This window comes from Antedon bifida, chromosome 7, assembly GCF_963402885.1.
Source record: "Antedon bifida chromosome 7, ecAntBifi1.1, whole genome shotgun sequence".
Taxonomy (NCBI): domain Eukaryota; kingdom Metazoa; phylum Echinodermata; class Crinoidea; order Comatulida; family Antedonidae; genus Antedon; species Antedon bifida.
In genome coordinates this window covers 9,451,860-9,476,000 of record NC_136232.1, presented here as the reverse complement: position 1 = coordinate 9,476,000, position 24,141 = coordinate 9,451,860, and the positions used below count along the sequence as shown (strand labels likewise).

Here is a 24,141-nt window from a genome sequence, read left to right as displayed (position 1 = left end):
TTCAAAGTACAATTTAACCGCGTATGTGCTGACCTGGGAATTTCATATTATCTAATATATTTAATTTCCGTTGCCTCAAGCAAGTTAATTATTTAGGCCTAAAAATAATTCAAATAACTTCGTTAACAGACCGGACAAAATACCGGATACACTGAATTGATGATGAAAAAATGACTACTGTATATTCATTACATTATAGTTAATTTATAGATGACAGTACTAATTCGCAGTAATCCATAGGCCTACCGTAATCCATAGGCCTACCGTAATCCATAGGCCTACCGTAATCCATAGGCCTACCGTAATCCATAGGCCTACCGTAATCCATAGGCCTACCGTAATCCATAGGCCTACCGTAATCCATAGGCCTACCGTAAAGATGTTCCTGCGTATACATAATGCACACATAGTAGTCCTTTCATTTTATGACAATCAGGCAGACCGTACACAAATATGGCGACCGGCTTATTTGTATGCTTTTTAATACAGATATGTTCAGTTTCCATCCTGTCTAATAAATATTAACGGCGGTAACACCAAGGCAATCTAACAACATAGATCAAAGGGTTTATCTGTGGCTGCAACACGATCAGTCGATCAGAGCTAAACAAACTGTATCAAACCAGTAGGAATTATTTAGGCCTACTCTAAATTAAAAACTAAAATAATGATTTACAGAGCGTACGTAAACAATAAAAAATAGAGTTTTACGCCGGTTGAGATACGCAGTTAACGTTGACCTGGGTTAGACAATATGCTTTTATAACATACTATTCCGCATAAAATTAAACCAAAATGTTAAAATATATTGTACTATAGCGACCTATTACACTATAACTTTATCTTATCGAGGTCTACTATTGTCCCAATACAATCATGAGGCAGCCAACCGGACCAATTATTCAAATAAAAGTAACAGGACAAAAAAGACACACGTTTAAATGTTAGCTGCTGACTAAAATAAATTGATTGAATGACAATAGTTTATTGTATAGAAAATAGTGCACTGTTTAGAATTTAATTCATTTAATGAATGCCTCCCTAAGCTTGAAATTTTATTGAATACCTCCCTAAGCTTTTCAATCTTATCACATTTTACGTGATGCAATAATGTAGTACACACGTTAATGTTTCCAATATGGCCGCCATGTATTTACATTACTCCTTTAAGATCAACGGTATAGCAGGCCTTAAATGACGAACCACTTCCATATACATAACTTTGCGACATATCAGTATTATAACGGCATGCGTCTGGTTTACGCCCGAAAGATTCCGCAAGACTTCGGGTGAACTTGGACTCGTTGCCGCAGCAGATACCGACATACTGGATTCCGATCTCTTTACACTTCTTTCCAAACTCAAAGAAGTCTTTGCAACAAGAGGCTCGGCATTCCAGGTCATCTGGGAACAACTTCGTTCCTATAACATAAACAATGCGATTATTTTGAAGGCGGCGAACGAAAATGTTATAGGTGTACGTGTGTAGGCCTAAACTGTTAGCTCAACCAAACGATTTTGGGCTTGATGATTGATCACAAACGCTAAACAAATTTAAGTTGTCGGAAAGGAAAGATGAGTTAAAAGCGATCATGTAGGCCTATATCATGTTTAATTAGGCCTACGGTAACTTAGTCGCAATCGAAATGAATTTGCGAATTACTTGGTTGACGGAAAATATCCACACGATGCAATTGAAATTTGTGTAAAATTACTCGCTGTGAGATTAGGTACATACCGTCGGTTGGATCCGTCAGAGACTGATACGTTGGCTCTTCTTTTGTCGTCCTGTATGCCGCTGGCAAAGCGGCAATTGGACCCTGCAAAATGAAAAACAAGCGATCTTATACCGGTAGGCTTAGGCCTACATATTGAGCATTCGGTACATTTTCAGGTAATGCTTCAATTATAATTAATACTGAAAGAATACCTTGCAAGTTTTCCTTATTTTTTCCATAATTGGTAGCATTGTTGAAGGACCACGTGTGCAGTTTAAACCAACCACGGCAGCACCGGCGTCTTCTAATAGTTTACAACAATCCTGAAGAGTGTAGCCATCCATTGTACCGACGTCACCGTTGACGTTAAATTTGTGTGACGACATTGTTATCACTGCAGGCACTGAAAATATTCATTATACCGGATGATCATCGCATTGTCAAATAAGCGCTTCGGCGAACAAGCGCTGCGCCGAAAACAAATAAGTACTTCGCTGAACAAATAGGCCTGAGTGCTGCAGCGAAATAAGCACTGAGCCAAACAAATCTCTGTCGAATCATAAACACTGTTGTTTCATCAAGGCAAATGGCATTGGTCTAATAAGCGTCGCTGTCGTCAAAGAAACGGAGCACGCACTTCTTTAAGCGCCGCCGCCACCGTACTGTAGTAATTAGACGAACTATGGCGGTTCATTTTGAAATGGTCACTGAAGCGGATACGAGTGCTGTTGATTGAGGTTCTTTGGGACTTTTGGTACAGCTACGATAGTGTAATAGGCCTATAGCAGTTCATATCCATAAAAGCACGAAAACGTCTAGCTTGCCCCAAATTTATCAGTAACAAAAACCGTTACCTTTTCCGTATGTCTTTATCGCCTCTAATGCCATCATTGCTTCGCCGTGTTGGTTAAATGTTTCTCCCACTATGAAATCTGCATTGAATTCCATAGCCCACTCAATTTGTTCCTATTTAAAAATGTATGCACAACAGGTAAATATTTCCAAATAAAAAATTCTTTTAAAATTAGTACAATGTCTTAAACATTATATTAAAAGCTACGTGTACCTTAAAAATATTCATTACGTCATCATTCTTGTCGTTTTTGTCATATAAAGTTGTATTACAAATATTTCCCGCCATCAACGTTCCAGTCTCGTCTGCTACTTCTCTTGCTAAACGTAGTGCTGTTTTGTTTGCCTCTACTACGACGTTTTCTCGACCAATCACGCGCATCTTTTCACGATGTGCATAGTACTAACAAAAACAAGAGAAAACGGTAAACACTTTTATGTAAAGATGCACAATAACAAAATATGTCTTCTTGAATAAAACTTGGTTTTCCACTAAGACGTAACGGAGAGACAGTAAGCGTAACGTAATTTTAACGCGATGGATTATCCAAACCGTTTTCTTGTCATTTTCTTGCGCTAAAGCTCTGTTTACATTATCAAACCATTTGTGACAAAAAATGGGATGTACACATGGACTTTATGATGTCACTGTGTACCACATTTGGACATATCACTACCATATTTGGGCACATCACACTTTTTTTCAAACTATAGTTTGATATTGTAGACAGACCTTAGTCGTTGCGAAGGCGTCTTCGTGGAATTGAACAAAGCTTATGGTATTCTTACAGTAAATGCTAGTACAACATCGCTACCAGCTCTCACGAATTCCCTGTACTGTTCTTTGACCAACTGAGGGTGTTCCAGAACCACTTCCGGGACAAATGCCCCGGCCTTTAAATAACAACGACGTTGGAAGACAAACAAGTATCCCTCCGCAACTATAACATTTTCACCATCCTGAAGGCGTTCCACAAGCCCTTAAAACATAATTATTTACATTAAATTAACATTCTGAGTATACATTATCTATGGTATGGTTAGCAATGCATAAAAGGAGTTGAGATCTTTATTAAATGTTTGTTTTATTGCTAAGTCGTCTATATACCCGTACGCAATATATTTAGGCGGTTTCACGCAGAGCCGAGATGGGGTCGAAGGTTGCGAACACAATTCTATAAATTGAGGGTTTAGCGATAACATGTTTAATATTCCATGAATTAAAGATTACTTAATAATCGATGTAGGCCTACAAACTAATATTGTTGGAGAATCATGATGATCCATGTGTCACGTGTGGATCAACAACATATTTATTGAATAAACTATACAGGGCCTACCTTTAATGTTCTTCTCCATTATTCTCAAGTTGAACTAATATTATTATCAGTAGCAAACACTTCTAAGTCAATACGAAAGATAACAGAATGTTACGGGTATGGTTTTATGTGGACCTTATTCCGACAAAAGTATTTAAAAGCTCCATATACTTAATTACTTTCAATTAGGCTACGCCATATTGCAGCGAAGGGAAGCTATATTATAGACAAGCAATATTATTTGAGAAAAAAACATAAATAGTTGTATGGCATATTTATTGCGGTCCATGGGAATCACGTGCAGTATGTATGTGTGACACAGGTCACATTAAAACGGTCCCTGGGCATTCTGTTAGACATAATCTACATGACCTACAATAAATATTAACGAACCCCTAGAAAAATGAACACAAACCTTAAATCTATCGGTACCAATGCGTGGCGAGTTCCAGCCCGAGTGAATTAATGACTAAATACCAGTATGTTGTATAAAACAAGTATAGTGACGTACCTAATGATATACAAATGTACAGGTTGAGATACACTTAACACCAGGTCTAAACAGATAGCGACACACTCAACCGGTTATGATCTAAAGTTGGCCTAGGAATTATACGTTACGCTTTTGTACCACTAGGAGGGCTATTATTCGGGCATACAGCCTTAGGAATAAATAAACAATGTATATATTGTATTATAGCTTATATCTAGGTCTACTATTACTATAGGCCTAATTGTCCAAATACAATAAAGATCCTCACTTAGTGCAGTTGCATGCAACCGTGACAATGAATTACAGAGATCATCATGGAGAAATCCTTCATGAGTAGATTATGCAACCTATTCTTTGGGACACCTACTTAAAGAACAACTTGACCGAGGACCATACTTTAACAACGTATTAGGGATGTACATATGATTTCAGAACCATCGCTAGATTAAGGATATCGCCGCACGCGCTCGCCGTACAGCCGTCGCCGTAAATTGCTGTGACGTCACAGGTGCATCGCAAAATTTACGTCATGAGTCCTCGGTCAAGTTGTCCTTTAAGGGGACTCTTTTATGGCAAACATATAAGGAATAGAAGTATTACTATTAACACACTATAGCCAATGTCTATTCTAGGGATACCTCTAATAAGGGGACACTTGTTACTATGGATTCTATTGTATTAAAATAAAGTACAACAAGACGCAATTTCTTTCAGCTAGCAGCAGACCTAAATAAATAAATATGTTCATTTTCGTAAATCAATATGTAAAGCTTTGTTTCCACTAGGACGCAACGCAAGGACGTATACGCAACGCAAGTGAGTTAACCAATTACACGCGACTGTCCGGATAATCCATCGCTTGTGATTGATCAAATCACTTTGCGTTGCGTTGCGTCCTTGCGTTGCGTCCTAGCCGGAACCATGCTTAATAATACGCAGATCATTGCAATAAACAGAGGCGTTTCTTGCACATATGACAATAAATTCACATCCACGTTTAAAGTTTGCGCACACGATAAAAAGTGTTTATATCGAACGATTGAATAGTTGATTTATGTACAATTAACCAGATGTTATATTTAAAATGCATGCCTGTACCTGAGCTTTAAACAAACAAGAGGAATAAGAAGTATTACTATAGCCAATGCCTATTTTGGGGATACCTCTAATAAGGGGACACTTCTTCCTGTCCTGGAGGTTTTCCATTAATATGCATTCTACTGTAATTAAAATAAAGTACACCAGGACCAAAGAAACGCACCTTTTTTTTTTGCATGTCCGTATTTTGATTTCACACTTGTTTTTTTAAGATGTTATACGTGTGAATACAACTTACAGAGATCTTCTATTTTTTGCATTTAAATATGTTGCTGTATGTTTATTATCTATAATGTTTGCCTATTGTTTATTATCTAAATGTATCAATAAATTACAAAAGATATTTAGTTTCCTTTAGTCATTTAGCCTATTTAAACTTTTACATTTTCCCCATTGTGTACTATTGCTGTTTTACTTATTTCAGTTTCTAAATGTTTTTCTAATGTATTCATAATGCACAAATAATATATCAGTATCAGTATATTTAGTGTGGTTGGTGAAGCGACAGAACTAAGTAAAGAAAAATGTAACAAGTAAAATAAATATTTCATTAACCAATTATGAACCACTAAACAAAAAAATCCTGCCGCAACGTATCGTAGACGCAACATAAGAAAATATTCTTCTATCTATTTTGCATCCCCTCTTAACGATCGATAATCTATGACGAACGTAAAACAGAAACGGTGTTAAACACGTCGGTTCCTTATTGTGATGACACGTTCTTACGTCGATCTGAAAACCAATTTCAGCTCTTAAAATATTTCCCGGGCCAATGACAGTTCGTCCCAATAGCTTACCATGAACTAACGGAACTTTACGTTATTTCTTTCTATTGTCAAAATAAAAAATAATGGGCCTACTGTATTAAAATTATGATTTGACAAAAGGCTAAATAGAACGATAGGCATCTGCGTATTCTGCAAATGTTGCTCGATCGTTAACAACCTGTTATAATAGTATATAATTCTGTTAGATTTGTTTGTGCAGTGTCAATTCTCTATTAAAATGGTCATTACACAACCGGTAACCTGTTTCTTCCGAAGCTGTCCGTCCTTCAATGTTTTTTTTGTTAATGGAGACTCATGGCAGGGATAATGCAAACATTTACAATCGTGATGTCGACAATCTGTTGAAAATCGTCATCCACAGGCCTGTGCGATAAAAGGTTGGTGGTTGGTGGTAAAGCCCATCATCAATAAAGGTTTATAGAGAGTATCACTTTTAGTATTCACGGGTGCTTGAAAACAAAGATCAGTTTCTTTTTTCACGCTGTTGCTCTAGCCCGCTACGTCACAAGAGATAAATCATTCAGATATAAAGCAAGCAGCAGTTATAGTACTAGACACTGACATTTTTGCGAAAAATGATTCTCGACTATAATTTATAGGTACCACCTGTTGAACCCAAAAAACGTCTGGGAAAGAGTCTAACGACAAATCCCAAATCATTTCTAGTATTTATGAGTCCCATGATATTACTATAATTCGCTGGCAGATAATCATTGAATTATTATCAAAACAGTCCATTGAAGTTTTTGTTTGTAATAGGATACTTGAAGTATCTAGGCGTGATGAAGTGACCCCCAGACTTGACCTTAGCAATAACAATAAGCGAGCAGCGTTTTTTGTAAGAAATATTCTTGTTTACTTTGATGATGATGAAGACAATTTAGTGGTTGCCGGAACTGGAACTTATTAAACATGTCTTTTGACAATGTCGGTAATACCGATATGAATAAACACCCGTTTTAATTTTGAAAAATAAATTAAACGTGAACACTATCGTCACTAATCACATTGCAATCGTAAACAAATCGGCAAATTGTAATTTTGGCGCGAATATGTTTTATTTCAATCTTGAATAGCTTTTGTCTTGTGAACGTTGACATAATAGCATGAAAAAATAATTAAAGATTATTTGGAATTACTAAAGCCGTTACGAATGTTTAATTATGCACGCAGCATTAAATGAAACAGATGATATGTCGCAGGAAACGATCGATTTATAAGCAAAATTTGCAGAATACGCTGATGCCTATCGTTCGTTCTATTTAGCTTTTTGTCAAATCATAATTTGAATATATTCTGTCAAATTTGGCACGGGAAATATTTAAATTTTTGTTTTTTGATGTTATCTTGTCTTATATGTATTTTCTTGTTTTTCCAATTTTACTGCGTCCAACTTAATGATATATTGCACTAGGCCCAACCACTCACTTTTTCAGTTAATACGGATTGGACCCCATTGGAAATAAGTTTACTTTTTATTTGTCGACTTAATGGGTTATCCTGGTATTCTTTTTGTACATTGTATATTTTAACTTTTGTGTATGAAGATCGAATAAAATCAATCAATCAACCGTATCGACGCAAAGTGGGCCGTAAGAACAACCTTGCGTGTCATTACAAGTGGGAACCGACGATGGAACACGGTGCCGTAGAGGTGTGTTCAACACCGTTTCTGTATTACGTTGTCATTGTATCGATCGTAAGAGGGGATGCAAAATAGATAAGATAAAAGGCAAATATTAATAAACATTTAGCAAAATACTTAATTGAAAAAAAAGGATCTCTATAAGTTGTATTCACGCGTATACCAACAAGTGTGAAATCTAAATACGGACACTTTTTATATAGGCTCTTAAAATTAGCCTAAATAGTCCTACCGCCATCCTTTATTCTTAAAATTTACTTTATGTAGTTTATTTCTATACCTATAAACCATTGGCTATGATTGGTTTTAAAGTGTCGGGCGACGTGTGCTATAAAGTTATCGGAACAAAGTGATATTGATTCAACATTGCAATCAATTCAATGCTCTGTGCGTCCGTCGCCTTGCAAATAACGTGATGTTTGTTCGTAAAACCATACATATTAACTCCATTGGCGAAAACGCGTGAGCTTATTCGTAGATAAATTCATGTTTTTTGAAAACATAACGATTGAAATATTTTTATAGAATCTGTAAATTCAAGGTGTTATCACGATTTTGGTCGGATTTTGTGTACACTACCATTTCGTAGGGTCTTCGCTTTCGAGGTCTTCGATCTTCGATCTTTGCTTTCGATCTTGCTTTCGACACACACATTTTTTTGATGTACGTCGGAAGGCTATATACTTTATGCATACTGACTGCCAGTGATCTAAACCGCCTGATCTAAACAATAGGTACGCGGTTGTCTGGCGGTGTCCTTTGTACGAATCGTTCGTTCCCAGCTCACTGTATGAGTACAATACACGCGTCAATATCATGTTACATCCAGTGACCAAAAATTCGTATTTATTTTTAAGGTGAAAATCGTCAATTCATTTGCAACTTTTAGAAAACACGTATTGCTCGACATACGCTCATACAGTCATACTGTCATTTTTTGTTAATGCAATGCGTCCGTATAATATGTTTTATGTTTATGCTTAGGACTACAAAGACAAGCCACTTTGGCTTCTGTGTATCTTAACCCATAAACTTGGTAAAATATTGAATATTGAATAAATGTTGTTGTATCTATAAAAAAAAAAGGTAGGAGTTATTCACGAACGAGTTAACGAATTTTTAAATTTATGAATAACCTTTTGTACTGTGGGGCACGTATTTGGAGGATTTTCAGAGATGAGGGAGGGTATATTGGGGATGGGGTTCGCAGTCGGAAAGCAGAACACCCCCCACCTGTAATAATGAAAAACTAAGTTGGAAATTGAGTTTTAATTTTTAGACTTTATTTTAAATTATTACACTGAAACCAAAGCATTTAATTTGCATGCTCAAGGAATATACAAATAAATGAATGTAATCATCATAATTTTTCCTCTATTTTCAGTATTTTAACATTATTTGATATAGAATCATCAAACACCAACAACATTTTTACATTTTCTGTTTCTGGGTAAAATGTGGCATTTTTTCCTTCTCTCTTGCACTTGAGATTGTTATTATACAGTATATATAATTATATATATATTTTTGACATGATTTTGTTTACATTTTACAGTATAAAGTAGGTAACAAAGGCCTGCATTGTGTTTTCTCAAGTTATTCTCACTTGTCACCTAGCAGCGTTAACAGATAGAAGAAGGTACTGTTCACATAGGTAAGGTGTTTTCTGGAAAATACTAGAATTTATTTTTAAATTGTTGCTAAATTAAACAACTATGTACACATTGTCTTAGTTGTATTTTTCATTAATTATGAATAACATGCAATATACAAAAAAAATATATATAATGATAATTAAGGATGAATGCATTTTAATAATTTTAATTTATGCTTAAACAAATTTAATGGAAATATTATATACATTAATTTATATACATGTGAAGAGTCGTTTGTTCAATTTTAATAATTAAACATTTTGTTGGTGTTGTCACCGTAATTTGCTATAGCAACCATACATGGGTTATATGAAAAATATGTATAACGTAATGTAATAAAAAGGTAGGGGGTTAGTTACCCCGGTGTACTAGTTCGCACACAACAACCACTGTCACCAACTCATCATATAGACTGGGCCCTCTGGAAGAACAGCCTTAGACTGAAGAGGCTACCCAGTATAAAGAATAAATAATAATAATATATTTTTTCATTAATTATGAATTAGGCAAAAATGGATCACATTTAGATATGTACAAAATTTATAATTTGATTTAATTATTTGAAAAATAAGTAATTAATTTACATACATGGGGAAGAGTAGTCTTGCTTTTAATAATTAAATATTTTGATTGTTTTGTCACCCCGATTTGCTACAGCAACCATACATGGGTTATGAGAAATGATACATAACTGATGTGATACACAAATTTCATCTTCTTGTTTATAAATTCTTTTGATAAAATGTCCATTACTACTGAATAGTTGTAGTTTCTTGTAACTTGCTATGATGATGTTATCATCCTCATCAACTACAACTCCCCATGGCATGATCACCTTACCATCTTCATCTCCTTTATTGATGAGTACTTTCATTGACTTGTCCTTGTCATCATACAATAATACTTGATTCTTTTCAAAATCTGCTACAAGTACTTTACCAGTTTTTGTAAGTGTAACATCAGAGTAACCATTGTAAGATCCTTTCTCTTGTGTTCCTATCTTCTTCAACAGCTGACCATTAATTATGTCAAACACGTACACACATGTAATGTTGAAATCTGTTGCATATATAACATTAGTTGCCTCATCTATGTGAATACCACATGGATTCATCAATACACCCTTACCAATGGATTTGATCACATGACCATTCATATCACATACTTGAATGCATTTACTACCACCATTACTGAATGCTATGTTGTCATTTTTCATTCTGTACATTCTGTAAACTTTCACACCTTCTGATAGTGTAATCTTGCTTATACATTCTCCTGCTTGGTTGTACTTGTGAATTTCATTTGTGTTAAATGAAACCAGTAAGCAATCATCATCACACTTTGCTACTCCTGTAGGCATACCCTCTACTTTGATAGGAAGTGGTTTGAATACAATATTTCTCGGCATATCTTCAATAGTAAGTGATTTGAGTACAACATTACCAATTTCATTTTCTTTCAATAAATCAATTGGATGTTGGTATCTGATAAAGTTAATTTGTCTAGTAGTACTGACTTGCTTGATTTCTTGAGATTTATTAATTGAATCCATCATTTTATTTAATAAAATCTCACTTGATTTCATAGCAGTTGCTGTCTCACTCTTTAGTAAATGATTTAGGGAACTCATATTTGTGGTTAATTCAGCGTTGATTTTTGTTAATTTTGTAATTTGTAAGTCATTAACTTTCTTTTCATTTTCATAATTTGCTTCAACTTTTTTCTTCATTTCATCTGCTTTTTTCTGGATTATTAAAAACATATCTTGAACTTGGTTATCAATATCTGTGAGACTTGCATCTTTACTTTCTTCTAGTTCTTTAGCATTCTTTGTGACTATTTTGAGTACATTTTTTATTTTTTGTATCGATTCATTGGCAGCTTTCTTTAAGTCTTCTGATGTTTCCTTAAACGTATTAAATGCTGTAACAATGTTAATTAGTTCATGTTTTCCATCTCCTGCGGCATGTTCCATTTCAGTGCATTCTATGCATATTGGTACTTTACATTTTGTACAATACATTTTCAATGGTTGATCATGAGAGGGGCACAGAGAGGCAGTGCCTTTAACCTTCCTTTTCTGTTCATGTTGTTTCACAGTTTCCAAAAGGTTGTTAAGAAAGGTATTTGGGGCAAGTTTTTGAAGCCCTCCTACTGGAATGGGATACTCTTTGCGACAAATAGGGCATGTTAGCTTGCCATGATTGGTTTGAACCCAATTCTCCAAACACTTCAGACAGAAACTATGAAGGCAGCTAAGTGATTTTGGGTCTTCTAGTCTTACATTACAGATAGAACATTCTAGTACTTTATCATGTATATCTTCAAGTAAACTAATGTCGTTGCTAGCCATCCTGCAATATTAATTTGTAATCAATATAAATTATTCAATCTAACAATTCTTTATTGTTGATATTCATTTATTTAGGTCAAATTTCCAATATCAAATTCATCTACATTCTTGTAAATGATTTCTTTTAATGGAGTTAGATTGGATTTGAACCCTTTGAAATAGTCCAACACTAAGGTTGCTTAGCATATCAATTATAATTTGAAACTGCCAAAGACAATATTAAAAATTCACCTTTTGATAAATGGTTGTACTTAAGCTTCTTATGACGTGCTGATGTGGAATATTGAAATATTGTGTGATATTGAAAAGTAAGAAAGATTCCAATAGGTGCTGACGTCGTTAATCATAGGACCTGTTATTTAGTATTCGGTAAAAAAAAAAGTTAAAATTTAACAATCTCTACATTGAAATTGTATTTTCTATAAGAAAATTTGTCTTAAAATCACTGATTTATCTATTCAATGTTTACCAGAGACCTAGTATAGACTCACCAAAAAGGCAGCAGGTTTTTTTCAACCATTTATTCTTTTTTTACCCTTTACGATGTCCCTCCTAGCCACACCCATCACATTAACGCGCCAGACTATCATTTCCATACATTAATATGTTCGTAGATATTGCCACAGGCATAAAATTTGTTAACTTTCCAGCTAGGCTGACCCCTCTGGGCTCCTGACAATGAAATTTATCGTACGACAGTTCAATTGATACACATTAATATGGGTCACAGTGCATTTCGGCCGCCAATCATTTCGGCCGCCGGTTATGGAACGACCAAATTGAAATAGCCAGAAATAACTACAGTATTACAGTGAAAAAAATAACTTTACCAAGTCTATGGAACGCCACAGAGAACTATGGTCATTTAAACCAGAGATCAGTTGTGCTATGGGCTAAATACATTTGGATTTTGCCGTAGATTTAAAGTTATATTACGGTATTTTACCGTCTGAATATTTTGGTCAAAATGAATATTGATTTTTTATTTTACAGGTCTCGGAAGATGCGTGTGCTTTGTAAAAATGTGTTTGTTTATGAATATAATAAATGTAAAACATACGAATAAAAGTGTTTTTGACTGGCACATAAACAAACTTCAGCATCACCTCTTCTTATTAAAAAAATATCATTAATATTCACTGTAGTGATGGCAATGTGCACGCCATAAATATCGCTGCTGTTTCTGGAATTGAAGACCGCCGATTGGGCTTAATAATACAGTATTTAGTAAAATATTAACATTTTAACACACATGGCGTGTCATACATATTCAAGAATAATTACAATTCTGGCGGCCGAAATGAACAATACATATTTTGTCCTTTTTGGCGTTTCATGAATTTGGCAATTCCATAACCAGCGGCCGAAATGTCTGGCGGCCGAAATGATCAGACACCTTAATAAAAGATCACTATTCAACTACCATCTTCATCTTCCAATCTATAATATGCCGAACATCATTTGAATATAGACCTAGGCCTAGACTAGTCACATACACTAATAAAACATCTTATACTGTACTCTATCCGTATACTCTCTAACCAATATTTCAATCTTTCTATCGACTAAAGTCGAAGTACAGTATAAGCCTAGTCGTATCTCGGGACCATTCTATAGTCACCACCAGGTAGGCTTACTTCATCAAGGCTTTTATGAATGGATGACTAGTTGGGAGCAGGAACGCTAGGTAGACCAAACGAATATGGATTAACCAAACCCAGTACCGTTTTTACGATCATTCTGGAAATTCCCTCACGATATATTCAAACGCTGAGAGCGCTCTACTCCATGGAGAGATCATTTTTTTTTGCATGTCCGTATTTTGATTTCACACTTGTTTTTTTTAAGATGTTATACGTGTGAATACAACTTACAGAGATCTTCTTTTTTTTGCATTTAAATATGTTGCTGTATGTTTATTATCTATAATGTTTGCCTATTGTTTATTATCTAAATGTATCAATAAATTACAAAAGATATTTATTTTCCTTTAGTCATTTAGCCTATTTAAACTTTTACATTTTCTCCATTGTGTACTATTGCTGTTTCTAAATGTTTTTCTAATGTATTCATAATGGACAAATAATATATCAGTATCAGTACATTTAGTGTGGTTGGTGAAGAGACAGTACTATGTAAAGAAAAATGTAATAAGTAAAATAAATATTTTATTAACAATTATGAACCACTAAACAAAAATATCCTGCCGCAACGTATCGTAGACGCAACATAAGAAAATACTCTTCTATCTACTTTGCATCCCCTCTTACGATCGATAATCAATTACGAACGTAAAACAGAAACGGTGGTGAACACGTCGGTTCCTTATTGTGATGACACGTTCTTACGGCGCACTTTGCGTCGATCTGAAAACCAATTTCAGCTCTTAAAATATTTCCCGGGCCAAATTTGACAGTTCGTCCCAATAGCTTACCATGAACTATAACGGAACTTTACGTTATTTCTTTTTATTGTCAAAATAAAAAATAATGGGCCTACTGTATTAAAATTATGATTTGACAAAAGGCTAAGTAGGACTATAGGCATCTGCGTATTCTGCAAATGTTGCTCGATCGTTAACAACCCGTTATAATAGTATATAATTCTGTGAGATTTGTTTGTGCAGTGTCAATTCTCTATTTAAATGGTCATTACACAACCGGTAACCTGTTTCTTCCGAAGCTGTCCGTCCTTCAATGTTTTTTTTGTTAATGGAGACTCATAGCAGGGATAATGCAAACATTTACAATCGTGATGTCGACAATGTGTTGAAAATCGTCAGAAGGTTGGTGGTAAAGCCCATCATCAATAAAGGTTTATAGAGAGTATCACTTTTAGTATTCACGGGTGCTTGAAAACAAAGATCAGTTTCTTTTTTCACGCTGCTGCTCTAGCCCGCTACGTCACAAGAGATAAATCATTCAGATATAAAGCAAGCAGCAGTTATAGTACTAGACACTGACATTTTTGCGAAAAATGATTCTCGACTATAATTTATAGGTACCACCTGTTGAACCCAAAAAACGTCTGGGAAAGAGTCTAACGACAAATCCCAAAGCATTTCTGGTATTTATGAGTCCCTTGATATTACTATAATTCGCTGTCAGATAATCATTGAATTATTATCAAAACAGTCCATTGCAGTTTTTGTTTGTAATAGGATACTTGAAGTATCTAGGCGTGATGAAGTGACCCCCAGACTTGACCTTAGCAATAACAATAAGCGAGCAGCGTTTTTTGTAAGAAATATTCTTGTTTACTTTGATGATGATGAAGACAATTTAGTGGTTGCCGGAACTGGAACTTATTAAACATGACTTTTGACAATGTCGGTAATACCGATATGAATAAACACCCGTTTTAATTTTGAAAAATAAATTAAACGTGAACACTATCGTCACTAATCACATTGCAATCGTAAACAAATCGGCAAATTGTAATTTTGGCGCGAATATGTTTCATTTCAATCTTGAATAGCTTTTGTCTTGTGAACGTTGACATAATAGCATGAAAAAAATAATTAAAGATTATTTGGAATTACTAAAGCCGTTACGAATGTTTAATTATGCACGCAGCATTAAATGAAACAGATGATATGTCGCAGGAAACGATCGATTTATAAGCAAAATTTGCAAAATACGCGGATACCTATCGTTCGTTCTATTTAGCTTTTTGTCAAATCATAATTTGAATATATTCTGTCAAATTTGGCCCGGGAAATATTTTAAGAGCAGAAATTAGTTCCATATCGACGCAAAGTGGGCCGTAAGAACAACCTTGCGTGTCATTACAAGTGGGAACCGACGGAACACGGTGCCGTAGAGGTGTGTTCAACACCGTTTCTGTATTACGTTCGTCATTGTATCGATCGTAAGAGGGGATGCAAAATAAATAAGATAAAAGGCAAATATTAATAAACATTTAGCAAAATACTTAATTGAAAAAAAAGGATCTCTATAAGTTGTATTCACGCGTATACCAACAAGTGTGAAATCTAAATACGGACACTTTTTATATAGGCTCTTAAAATTAGCCTAAATAGTCCTACCGCCATCCTTTATTCTTAAAATTTACTTTATGTAATTTATTTCTATACCTATAAACCATTGGCTATGATTGGTTTTAAAGTGTCGGGCGACGTGTGCTATAAAGTTATCGGAACAAAGTGATATTAATTCAATATTGAAATCAATTCAATGCTATGTGCGTCCGTCGCCTTGCAAATAACGTGATGTTTGTTCGTAAAACCATACATATTAACTCCATTGGCGAAAACGCGTGAGCTTATTCGTAGATAAAGTCATGTTTTTTGAAAACATAGCGATTGAAATATTTTTATAGAATCTGTAAATTCAAGGTGTTATCACGATTTTGGTCGGATTTTGTGTACACTACCATTTCGTAGGGTCTTCCCTTTCGAGGTCTTCGATCTTCGATCTTTGCTTTCGATCTTGCTTTCGACACACACATTTTTTTGATGTACGTCGGAAGGCTATATTATACTTTATGCATACTGACTGCCAGTGATCTAAACCGCCTGATCTAAACAATAGGTACGCGGTTGTCTGGCGGTGTCCTTTGTACGAATCGTTCGTTCCCAGCTCTCTGTATGAGTACAATACACGCGTCAATATCATGTTACATCCAGTGACCAAAAATTCGTATTTATTTTTAAGGTGAAAATCGTCAATTCATTTGCAACTTTTAGAAAACACGTGTTGCTCGACATACGCTCATACAGGGAAGAAGGTAGGAGTTATTCACGAACGAGTTAACGAATTTTTAAATTTATGAATAACCTTTTGTACTGTGGGGCACGTATTTGGAGGATTTTCAGAGATGAGGGAGGGTATATTGGGGATGGGGTTCGCAGTCGGAAAGCAGAACACCCCCCACCTGTAATAATGAAAAACTAAGTTGGAAATTGAGTTTTAACACCAACAACATTTTTACATTTTCTGTTTCTGGGTAAAATGTGGCATTTTTTCCTTCTCTCTTGCACTTGAGATTGTTATTATACAGTATATATAATTATATATATATTTTTGACATGATTTTGTTTACATTTTACAGTATAAAGTAGGTAACAAATGCCTGCATTGTGTTTTCTCAAGTTATTCTCACTTGTCACCTAGCAGTGTTAACAGATAGAAGAAGGTACTGTTCACATTAGGTAAGGTGTTTTCTGGAAAATACTAGAATTTATTTTTAAATTGTTGCTAAATTAAACAACTATGTACACATTGTCTTAGTTGTATTTTTCATTAATTATGAATAACATGCAATATACAAAAAAAATATATATAATGATAATTAAGGATGAATGCATTTTAATAATTTTAATTTATGCTTAAACAAATTTTAATAGAAATATTATGTGACATTAATTTATATACATGGGAAGAGTCGTTTGTTCAATTATAATAATTAAACATTTTGTTGGTGTTGTCACCGTAATTTGCTATAGCAACCATACATGGGTTATATGAAAAATATGTAACGTAATGTAATAAAAAGGTAGGGGGTTAGTTACCCCGGTGTACTAGTTCGCACACAACAGCCACTGTCACCAACTCATCATATAGACTGGGCCCTCTGGAAGAACAGTCTTAGACTGAAGAGGCTACCCAGTATAAAGAATAAATAATAATAATATATTTTTTCATTTATTATGAATTAGGCAAAAATGGATCACATTTAGATATGTACAAAATTTATAATTTGATTTAATAATTTGAAAAATAAGTAATTAATTTACATACATGGGGAAGAGTAGTCTTGCTTTTAATAATTAAATATTTTGATTGTTTTGTCACCCCGATTTGCTACAGCAACCATACATGGGTTATGAGAAATGATACATAACTGACGTGGATAACTAATTCCATCTTCTTGTTTATCAATTCTTTTGATAAAATGTCCATCACTACTGAATAGTTGTAGTTTCTTGTGACTTGCTATGATGATGTTATCATCCTCATCAACTACAACTGCATGTGGCAACTCCACTATACCATCTTCATCTACTGTATTGATGAGTACTTTCAGTGACTTGTCCTTGTCATCATACAATAATACTTGATGCTGTCCATTATCTGCTACAAGTACTTTACCAGTTTTTGTAAGTGTAACATCAGAGTAACCAAAAAAAAATTCTTTCTTTTGTGTTCCTATCTTCTTCAACAGCTGACCATTAATTATGTCAAACACGTACACACATGTAATGTTCCTATCTGCTAAATATATAACATTAGTTGCCTCATCTATGTGAATACCACATGGATTCATCAATACACCCTTACCAATGGATTTGATCACATGACCATTCATATCACATATTTGAATGCATTTATTACCCCAATCACTGAATACTATGTTGCTATTCTTCATTCTGTACATTCTGTTAACTTCCACATCGTCTGGTAGTGTAATCTTGCTTATACATTCTTCTGCTTGGTTGTATTTGTGAATTTCATTTGTGCGAAATGAAACCAGGAAGCTATCATCACACTTTGCTACTCCACAAAGCCCATCCTCTACTTTGATAGTAAGTGTTTTGAATACAATATTTCTAGGCATACCTTCAATAGTAAGTGATTTCAGTACAACATTTCCAATGTCATTTTCTTTCAATAAATCAATTGGATGTTTGTTTCTGATAAATTGAATCTGTCTAGTAGTATTGACTTGCTTGATTTCTTCAGATTTATTAATTTCATCCATCATTTTATTTAATACAATCTCACTTGATTTCATAGCAGTTGCTGTCTCACTCTTTAATAACTGATTTAGGGAACTCATATTTGTGGTTAATTCAGCGTTGATTTTTGTTAATTTTGTAATTTGTACGTCATTAACTTTCTTTTCATTTTCATAATTTGCTTCAACTTTTTTCTTCATTTCATCTGCTTTTTTCTGGATTATTAAAAACATTTCTTGAACTTGGTTATCAATATCTGTGAGACTTGCATCTTTACTTTCTTCTAGTTCTTTAGCATTCTTTCTGACTATTTTGAGTACATTTTCTATTTTTTTTATAGATTCATTGGCAGCTTTCTTTAAGTCTTCTGATGTTTCCTTAAACGTATTAAATGCTGTAACAATGTTAATTAGTTCATGTTTTCCATCTCCTGCGGCATGTTCCATTTCAGTGCATTCTATGCATATTGGTACTTTACATTTTGTACAATACATTTTCAATGGTTGAGCATGAGAGGCACACAGAGAGGCAGTGCCTTTAACCTTCCTTTTCTGTTCGTGTCGTTTCACAGTTTCCAAAAGGTTGTTAAGAAAGGTATTTGGGGCAAGTTTTTGAAGCCCTCCTACTGGAATGGGATACTCTTTGCGACAAATAGGGCATGTTAGCTTGCCATGATTGGTTTGAACCCAATTCTCCAAACACTTCAGACAGAAACTATGAAGGCAGCTAAGTGATTTTGGGTCTTCTAGTCTTCCATTACAGATAGAACATTCTAGTACTTTATCATCTATATCTCCAAGTAAACTAATGTCGTTGCTAGCCATCCTGCAATATTAATTTGTAATCAATATAAATTATTCAATCTAACAATTCTTTATTGTTGATATTCATTTATTTAGGTCAAATTTCCAATATCAAATTCATCTACATTCTTGTAAATGATTTCTTTTAATGGAGTTAGATTGGATTTGAACCCTTTGAAATAGTCCAACACTAAGGTTGCTTAGCATATAAATTATAATTTGAAACTGCCAAAGACAATATTAAAAATTCACCTTTTGATAAATGGTTGTACTTAAGCTTCTTATGACATGCTGATGTGGTTATTGAAAAGTAAGAAAGATTCCAATAGGTGCTGACGTCGTTAATCATAGGACCTGTTATTTAGTATTCGGTTAAAAAAAATTTAAAATTTAACAATCTCTACATTGAAATTGTATTTTCTATAAGACAATTTGTCTTAAAATCACTGATTTATCTATTCAATGTTTACCAGAGACCTAGTATAAACTCACCAAAAAGGCAGCAGGTTTTTTTCAACCATTTATTCTTTTTTTACCCTTTACGATGTCCCTCCTAGCCACACCCATCACATTAACGCGCTAGACTATCATTTCCATACATTAATATGTTCGTAGATAATTGCCACAGGCATAAAATTTGTTAACTTTCCAGCTAGGCTGACCCCTCTGGGCTCCTGACAATGAAATTTATCGTACGACAGTCCAATTGATACACATTAATATGGGTCACAGTGCATTTCGGCCGCCAATCATTTCGGCCGCCGGTTATGGAACGACCAAATTGAAATAGCCAGAAATAACTACAGTATTACAGTGAAAAAAATAACTTTACCAAGTCTATGGAACGCCACAGAGAACTATGGTCATTTAAACCAGAGATCAGTTGTGCTATGGGCTAAATACATTTTGATTTTGCCGTAGATTTAAAGTTATATTACGGTATTTTACCGTCTGAATATTTTGGTCAAAATGAATATTGATTTTTTATTTTACAGGTCTCGGAAGATGCGTGTGCTTTGTAAAAATGTGTTTCTTTATGAATATAATAAATGTAAAACATACGAATAAAAGTGTTTTTGACTGGCACATAAAAAAACTTCAGCATCACCTCTTCTTATTAAAAAAATATCATTAATATTCACTGTAGTGATGGCAATGTGCACGCCATAAATATCGCTGCTGTTTCTGGAATTGAAGACCGCCGATTGGGCTTAATAATACAGTATTTAGTAAAATATTAACATTTTAACACACATGGCGTGTCATACATATTCAAGAATAATTACAATTCTGGTGGCCGAAATGAACAATACATATTTTGTCCTTTTTGGCGTTTCATGAATTTGGCAATTCCATAACCAGCGGCCGAAATGTCTGGCGGCCGAAATGATCAGACACCTTAATAAAAGATCACTATTCAACTACCATCTTCATCTTCCAATCTATAATATGCCGAACATCATTTGAATATAGACCTAGGCCTAGTCACATACACTAATAAAACATCGTATACTGTACTCTATCCGTATACTCTCTAACCAATATTTCAATCTTTCTATCGACTAAAGTCGAAGTACAGTATAAGCCTAGTCGTATCTCGGGACCATTCTATAGTCACCACCAGGTAGGCTTACTTCATCAAGGCTTCTATGAATGGATGACTAGTTGGGAGCAGGAACGCTAGGTAGACCAAACGAATATGGATTAACCAAACCCAGTACCGTTTTTACGATCATTCTGGAAATTCCCTCACGATATATTCAAACGCTGAGAGCGCTCTACTCCATGGAGAGATCATTTTTTTTGCATGTCCGTATTTTGATTTCACACTTGTTTTTTTAAGATGTTATACGTGTGAATACAACTTACAGAGATCTTCTTTTTTTTGCATTTAAATATGTTGCTGTATGTTTATTATCTATAATGTTTGCCTATTGTTTATTATCTAAATGTATCAATAAATTACAAAAGATATTTATTTTCCTTTCGTCATTTAGCCTATTTAAACTTTTACATTTTCTCCATTGTGTACTATTGCTGTTTCTAAATGTTTTTCTAATGTATTCATAATGGACAAATAATATATCAGTATCAGTACATTTAGTGTGGTTGGTGAAGAGACAGTACTATGTAAAGAAAAATGTAATAAGTAAAATAATTATTTTATTAACAATTATGAACCACTAAACAAAAATATCCTGCCGCAACGTATCGTAGACGCAACATAAGAAAATACTCTTCTATCTATCTTGCATCCCCTCTTACGATCGATAATCAATTACGAACGTAAAACAGAAACGGTGTTGAACACGTCGGTTCCTTATTGTGATGACACGTCTTACGGCGCACTTTGCGTCAATCTGAAAACCAATTTCAGCTCTTAAAATATTTCCCGGGCCAAATTTGACAGTTCGTCCCAATAGCTTACCATGAACTAACGGAACTTTACGTTATATCTTTTTATTGTCAAAATCAAAAATACTACTGTATTCAAATTATGATTTGACAAAAGGCTAAATAGAACGATAGGCATCTGCGTATTCTGCACATTTTGCTCGATCGTTAACATGCCGTTATAATAATATATAATTCAGTTTGTGCAGTGTCAATTCTCTATTTAAATGGTCATTACACAACCGGTAACCTGTTTCTTTCGAAGCTGTCCGTCCTTTAATGTTTAAAGATTTTTATTTTCTTTTGTTAATGGAGACTCATGGCAGGGATAATGCATTTAGAAGCGGGATGTAGACATGTTGAAAATCGTCATCTTGTGCGATAGAAGGTTGGTGGTTGGTTGTTAAGCCCGATAAAAATTCACCATCATCAATACAGGTTTATAAAGAGTATCACTTTTTGTATTTCATCACGGGTGCTTGAAAACAAAAGTCAGTTTCTTTTTTTTTTACGATGATGATGAAGACAATTTAGTGGTTGCCGGAACTGGAACTTATTAAACATGTCTTTTGACAATGTCGGTAAAACCGATATGAGTAAACACCCGTTTTAATTTTGAAAAATAAATTAAACGTGAACACTATCGTCACTAATCACATTGCAATCGTAAACAAATCGGCAAATTGTAATTTTGGCGCGAATATGTTTCATTTCAATCTTGAATAGCTTTTGTCTTGTGAACGTTGACATAATAGCATGAAAAAAATAATTAAAAATTATTTGGAATTACTAAAGCCGTTACGAATGTTTAATTATGCACGCAGCATTAAATGAAACAGATGATATGTCGCAGGAAACGATCGATTTATAAGCAAAATTTGCAGAATACGCCGATGCCTATCGTTCGTTCTATTTAGCTTTTTGTCAAATCATAATTTGAATATATTCTGTCAAATTTGGCCCGGGAAATATTTTAAGAGCAGAAATTAGTTCCATATCGACGCAAAGTGGGCCGTAAGAACAACCTTGCGTGTCATTACAAGTGGGAACCGACGATGGAACACGGTGCCGTAGAGGTGTGTTCAACACCGTTTCTGTATTACGTTCGTCATTGTATCGATCGTAAGAGGGGATGCAAAATAGATAAGATAAAAGGCAAATATTATAGATAATAAACATTTAGCAAAATACTTAATTGAAAAAAAAGGATCTCTATAAGTTGTATTCACACGTATAACAACAAGTGTGAAACGCCCTAAAAAAGTTTGGCTTTAGGAAATCATTTATTAATTGGATAAATTTAATATACACTAATACAAAATGTATGGTGACAAATAACGGATGGGTATCCGAAAGTTTTAGTATGGAACGTGGTGTAAGACAAGGATGCCCATTATCCGCTTTACTTTTTATACTTGCGGTAGAAATAATGGCTATAAGCATTAGGAATAATCCAAAATGTAAAGGGATTGTTCTACCAAGAACAGAAAACGTTCATGAGAACACTGTAAACATTGCCCAATTAGCAGACGACACAGTCATTTTTACAAGAGAATAAACAAGTTTAAAATATTTCTTTCATGAAATTGATCGATTTTGTAAAATATCCAGCCTAAAATTAAATAGAAATAAAACCAAAGGAATGTGGATAGGTTCAAAGAAGGACTGTAATGATACCCCTTTCAATATCACATGGACACAAGAACCAATCAAGTTTTTAGGAATATATGTAGGCTATGATAAAGATATATGTATTAAAAAAAACTGGGACGAAAAGGTTATTGAACTACAAAACGTTCTTCAGTTATGGAAAAAAAGAAATCTAACTTTCTTTGGAAGAATAACAATCATCAAAACGCTTGCAATCTCTAAATTGATTTATAACGCAAGCATAATTAACGTACCCTTACATATAATTTCACTTGTTGAAAAAATACTTTATAATTTTCTGTGGAATGGTCAACGTGAAAAAATTAAAAGACTTGTTCTTATTAAAAAAGCATGCGAAGGTGGCTTGAATATGATAAATTTCAACTCCATAATAGATTCTTTAAAACTAACATGGATAAAAAGATTACTCAGTCCCGATCCAGGAAAATGGAAAAATATTCCGAAATACTTTATGTATCCAATAGAATACACTATAGGTGCTACTCAGCTTAACTTTGAAGATCATATTGGCTTGAATAGAATGCCTGATTTTTATATATCAATGTTAAAATCAGCGGTTAAGTTGAATAATATTGTTAGTGTAGTTCCACAAAATATAGAAGACATTTTAAAACAACCACTTTGGGAAAATAAATATATAATTTCCGCA

General features: G+C 34.2%; 3 protein-coding genes across 3 annotated transcripts; all 3 read right to left on the bottom strand.

Annotated features, from left to right (window-relative positions):
- Window positions 1-800: 800 nt before the first annotated feature.
- Window positions 801-4,697, bottom strand: LOC144847984 (betaine--homocysteine S-methyltransferase 1-like). Its single transcript, XM_078704625.1, has 9 exons — window positions 4,651-4,697; window positions 4,305-4,400; window positions 3,911-3,972; window positions 3,360-3,550; window positions 2,785-2,973; window positions 2,573-2,684; window positions 1,931-2,121; window positions 1,739-1,820; window positions 801-1,422 (listed from the first exon to the last, which is right to left on the bottom strand). Exons 3-9 carry the CDS (start codon window positions 3,927-3,929, stop codon window positions 1,154-1,156), a joined length of 1,053 nt encoding a protein of 350 aa, XP_078560751.1. The 5' UTR covers window positions 3,930-3,972; window positions 4,305-4,400; window positions 4,651-4,697; the 3' UTR covers window positions 801-1,153.
- A 5,112-nt stretch (window positions 4,698-9,809) lies between these two features.
- Window positions 9,810-13,500, bottom strand: LOC144847960 (uncharacterized). Its single transcript, XM_078704586.1, has 3 exons — window positions 13,421-13,500; window positions 12,156-12,276; window positions 9,810-11,925 (listed from the first exon to the last, which is right to left on the bottom strand). Exon 3 carries the CDS (start codon window positions 11,922-11,924, stop codon window positions 10,182-10,184), a length of 1,743 nt encoding a protein of 580 aa, XP_078560712.1. The 5' UTR covers window position 11,925; window positions 12,156-12,276; window positions 13,421-13,500; the 3' UTR covers window positions 9,810-10,181.
- A 4,208-nt stretch (window positions 13,501-17,708) lies between these two features.
- Window positions 17,709-20,178, bottom strand: LOC144848892 (uncharacterized). The gene is made up of 2 exons (XM_078705844.1): window positions 19,680-20,178; window positions 17,709-19,449 (listed from the first exon to the last, which is right to left on the bottom strand). Exon 2 carries the CDS (start codon window positions 19,446-19,448, stop codon window positions 17,709-17,711), a length of 1,740 nt encoding a protein of 579 aa, XP_078561970.1. The 5' UTR covers window position 19,449; window positions 19,680-20,178.
- Between the last annotated feature and the right edge of the window lie 3,963 nt (window positions 20,179-24,141).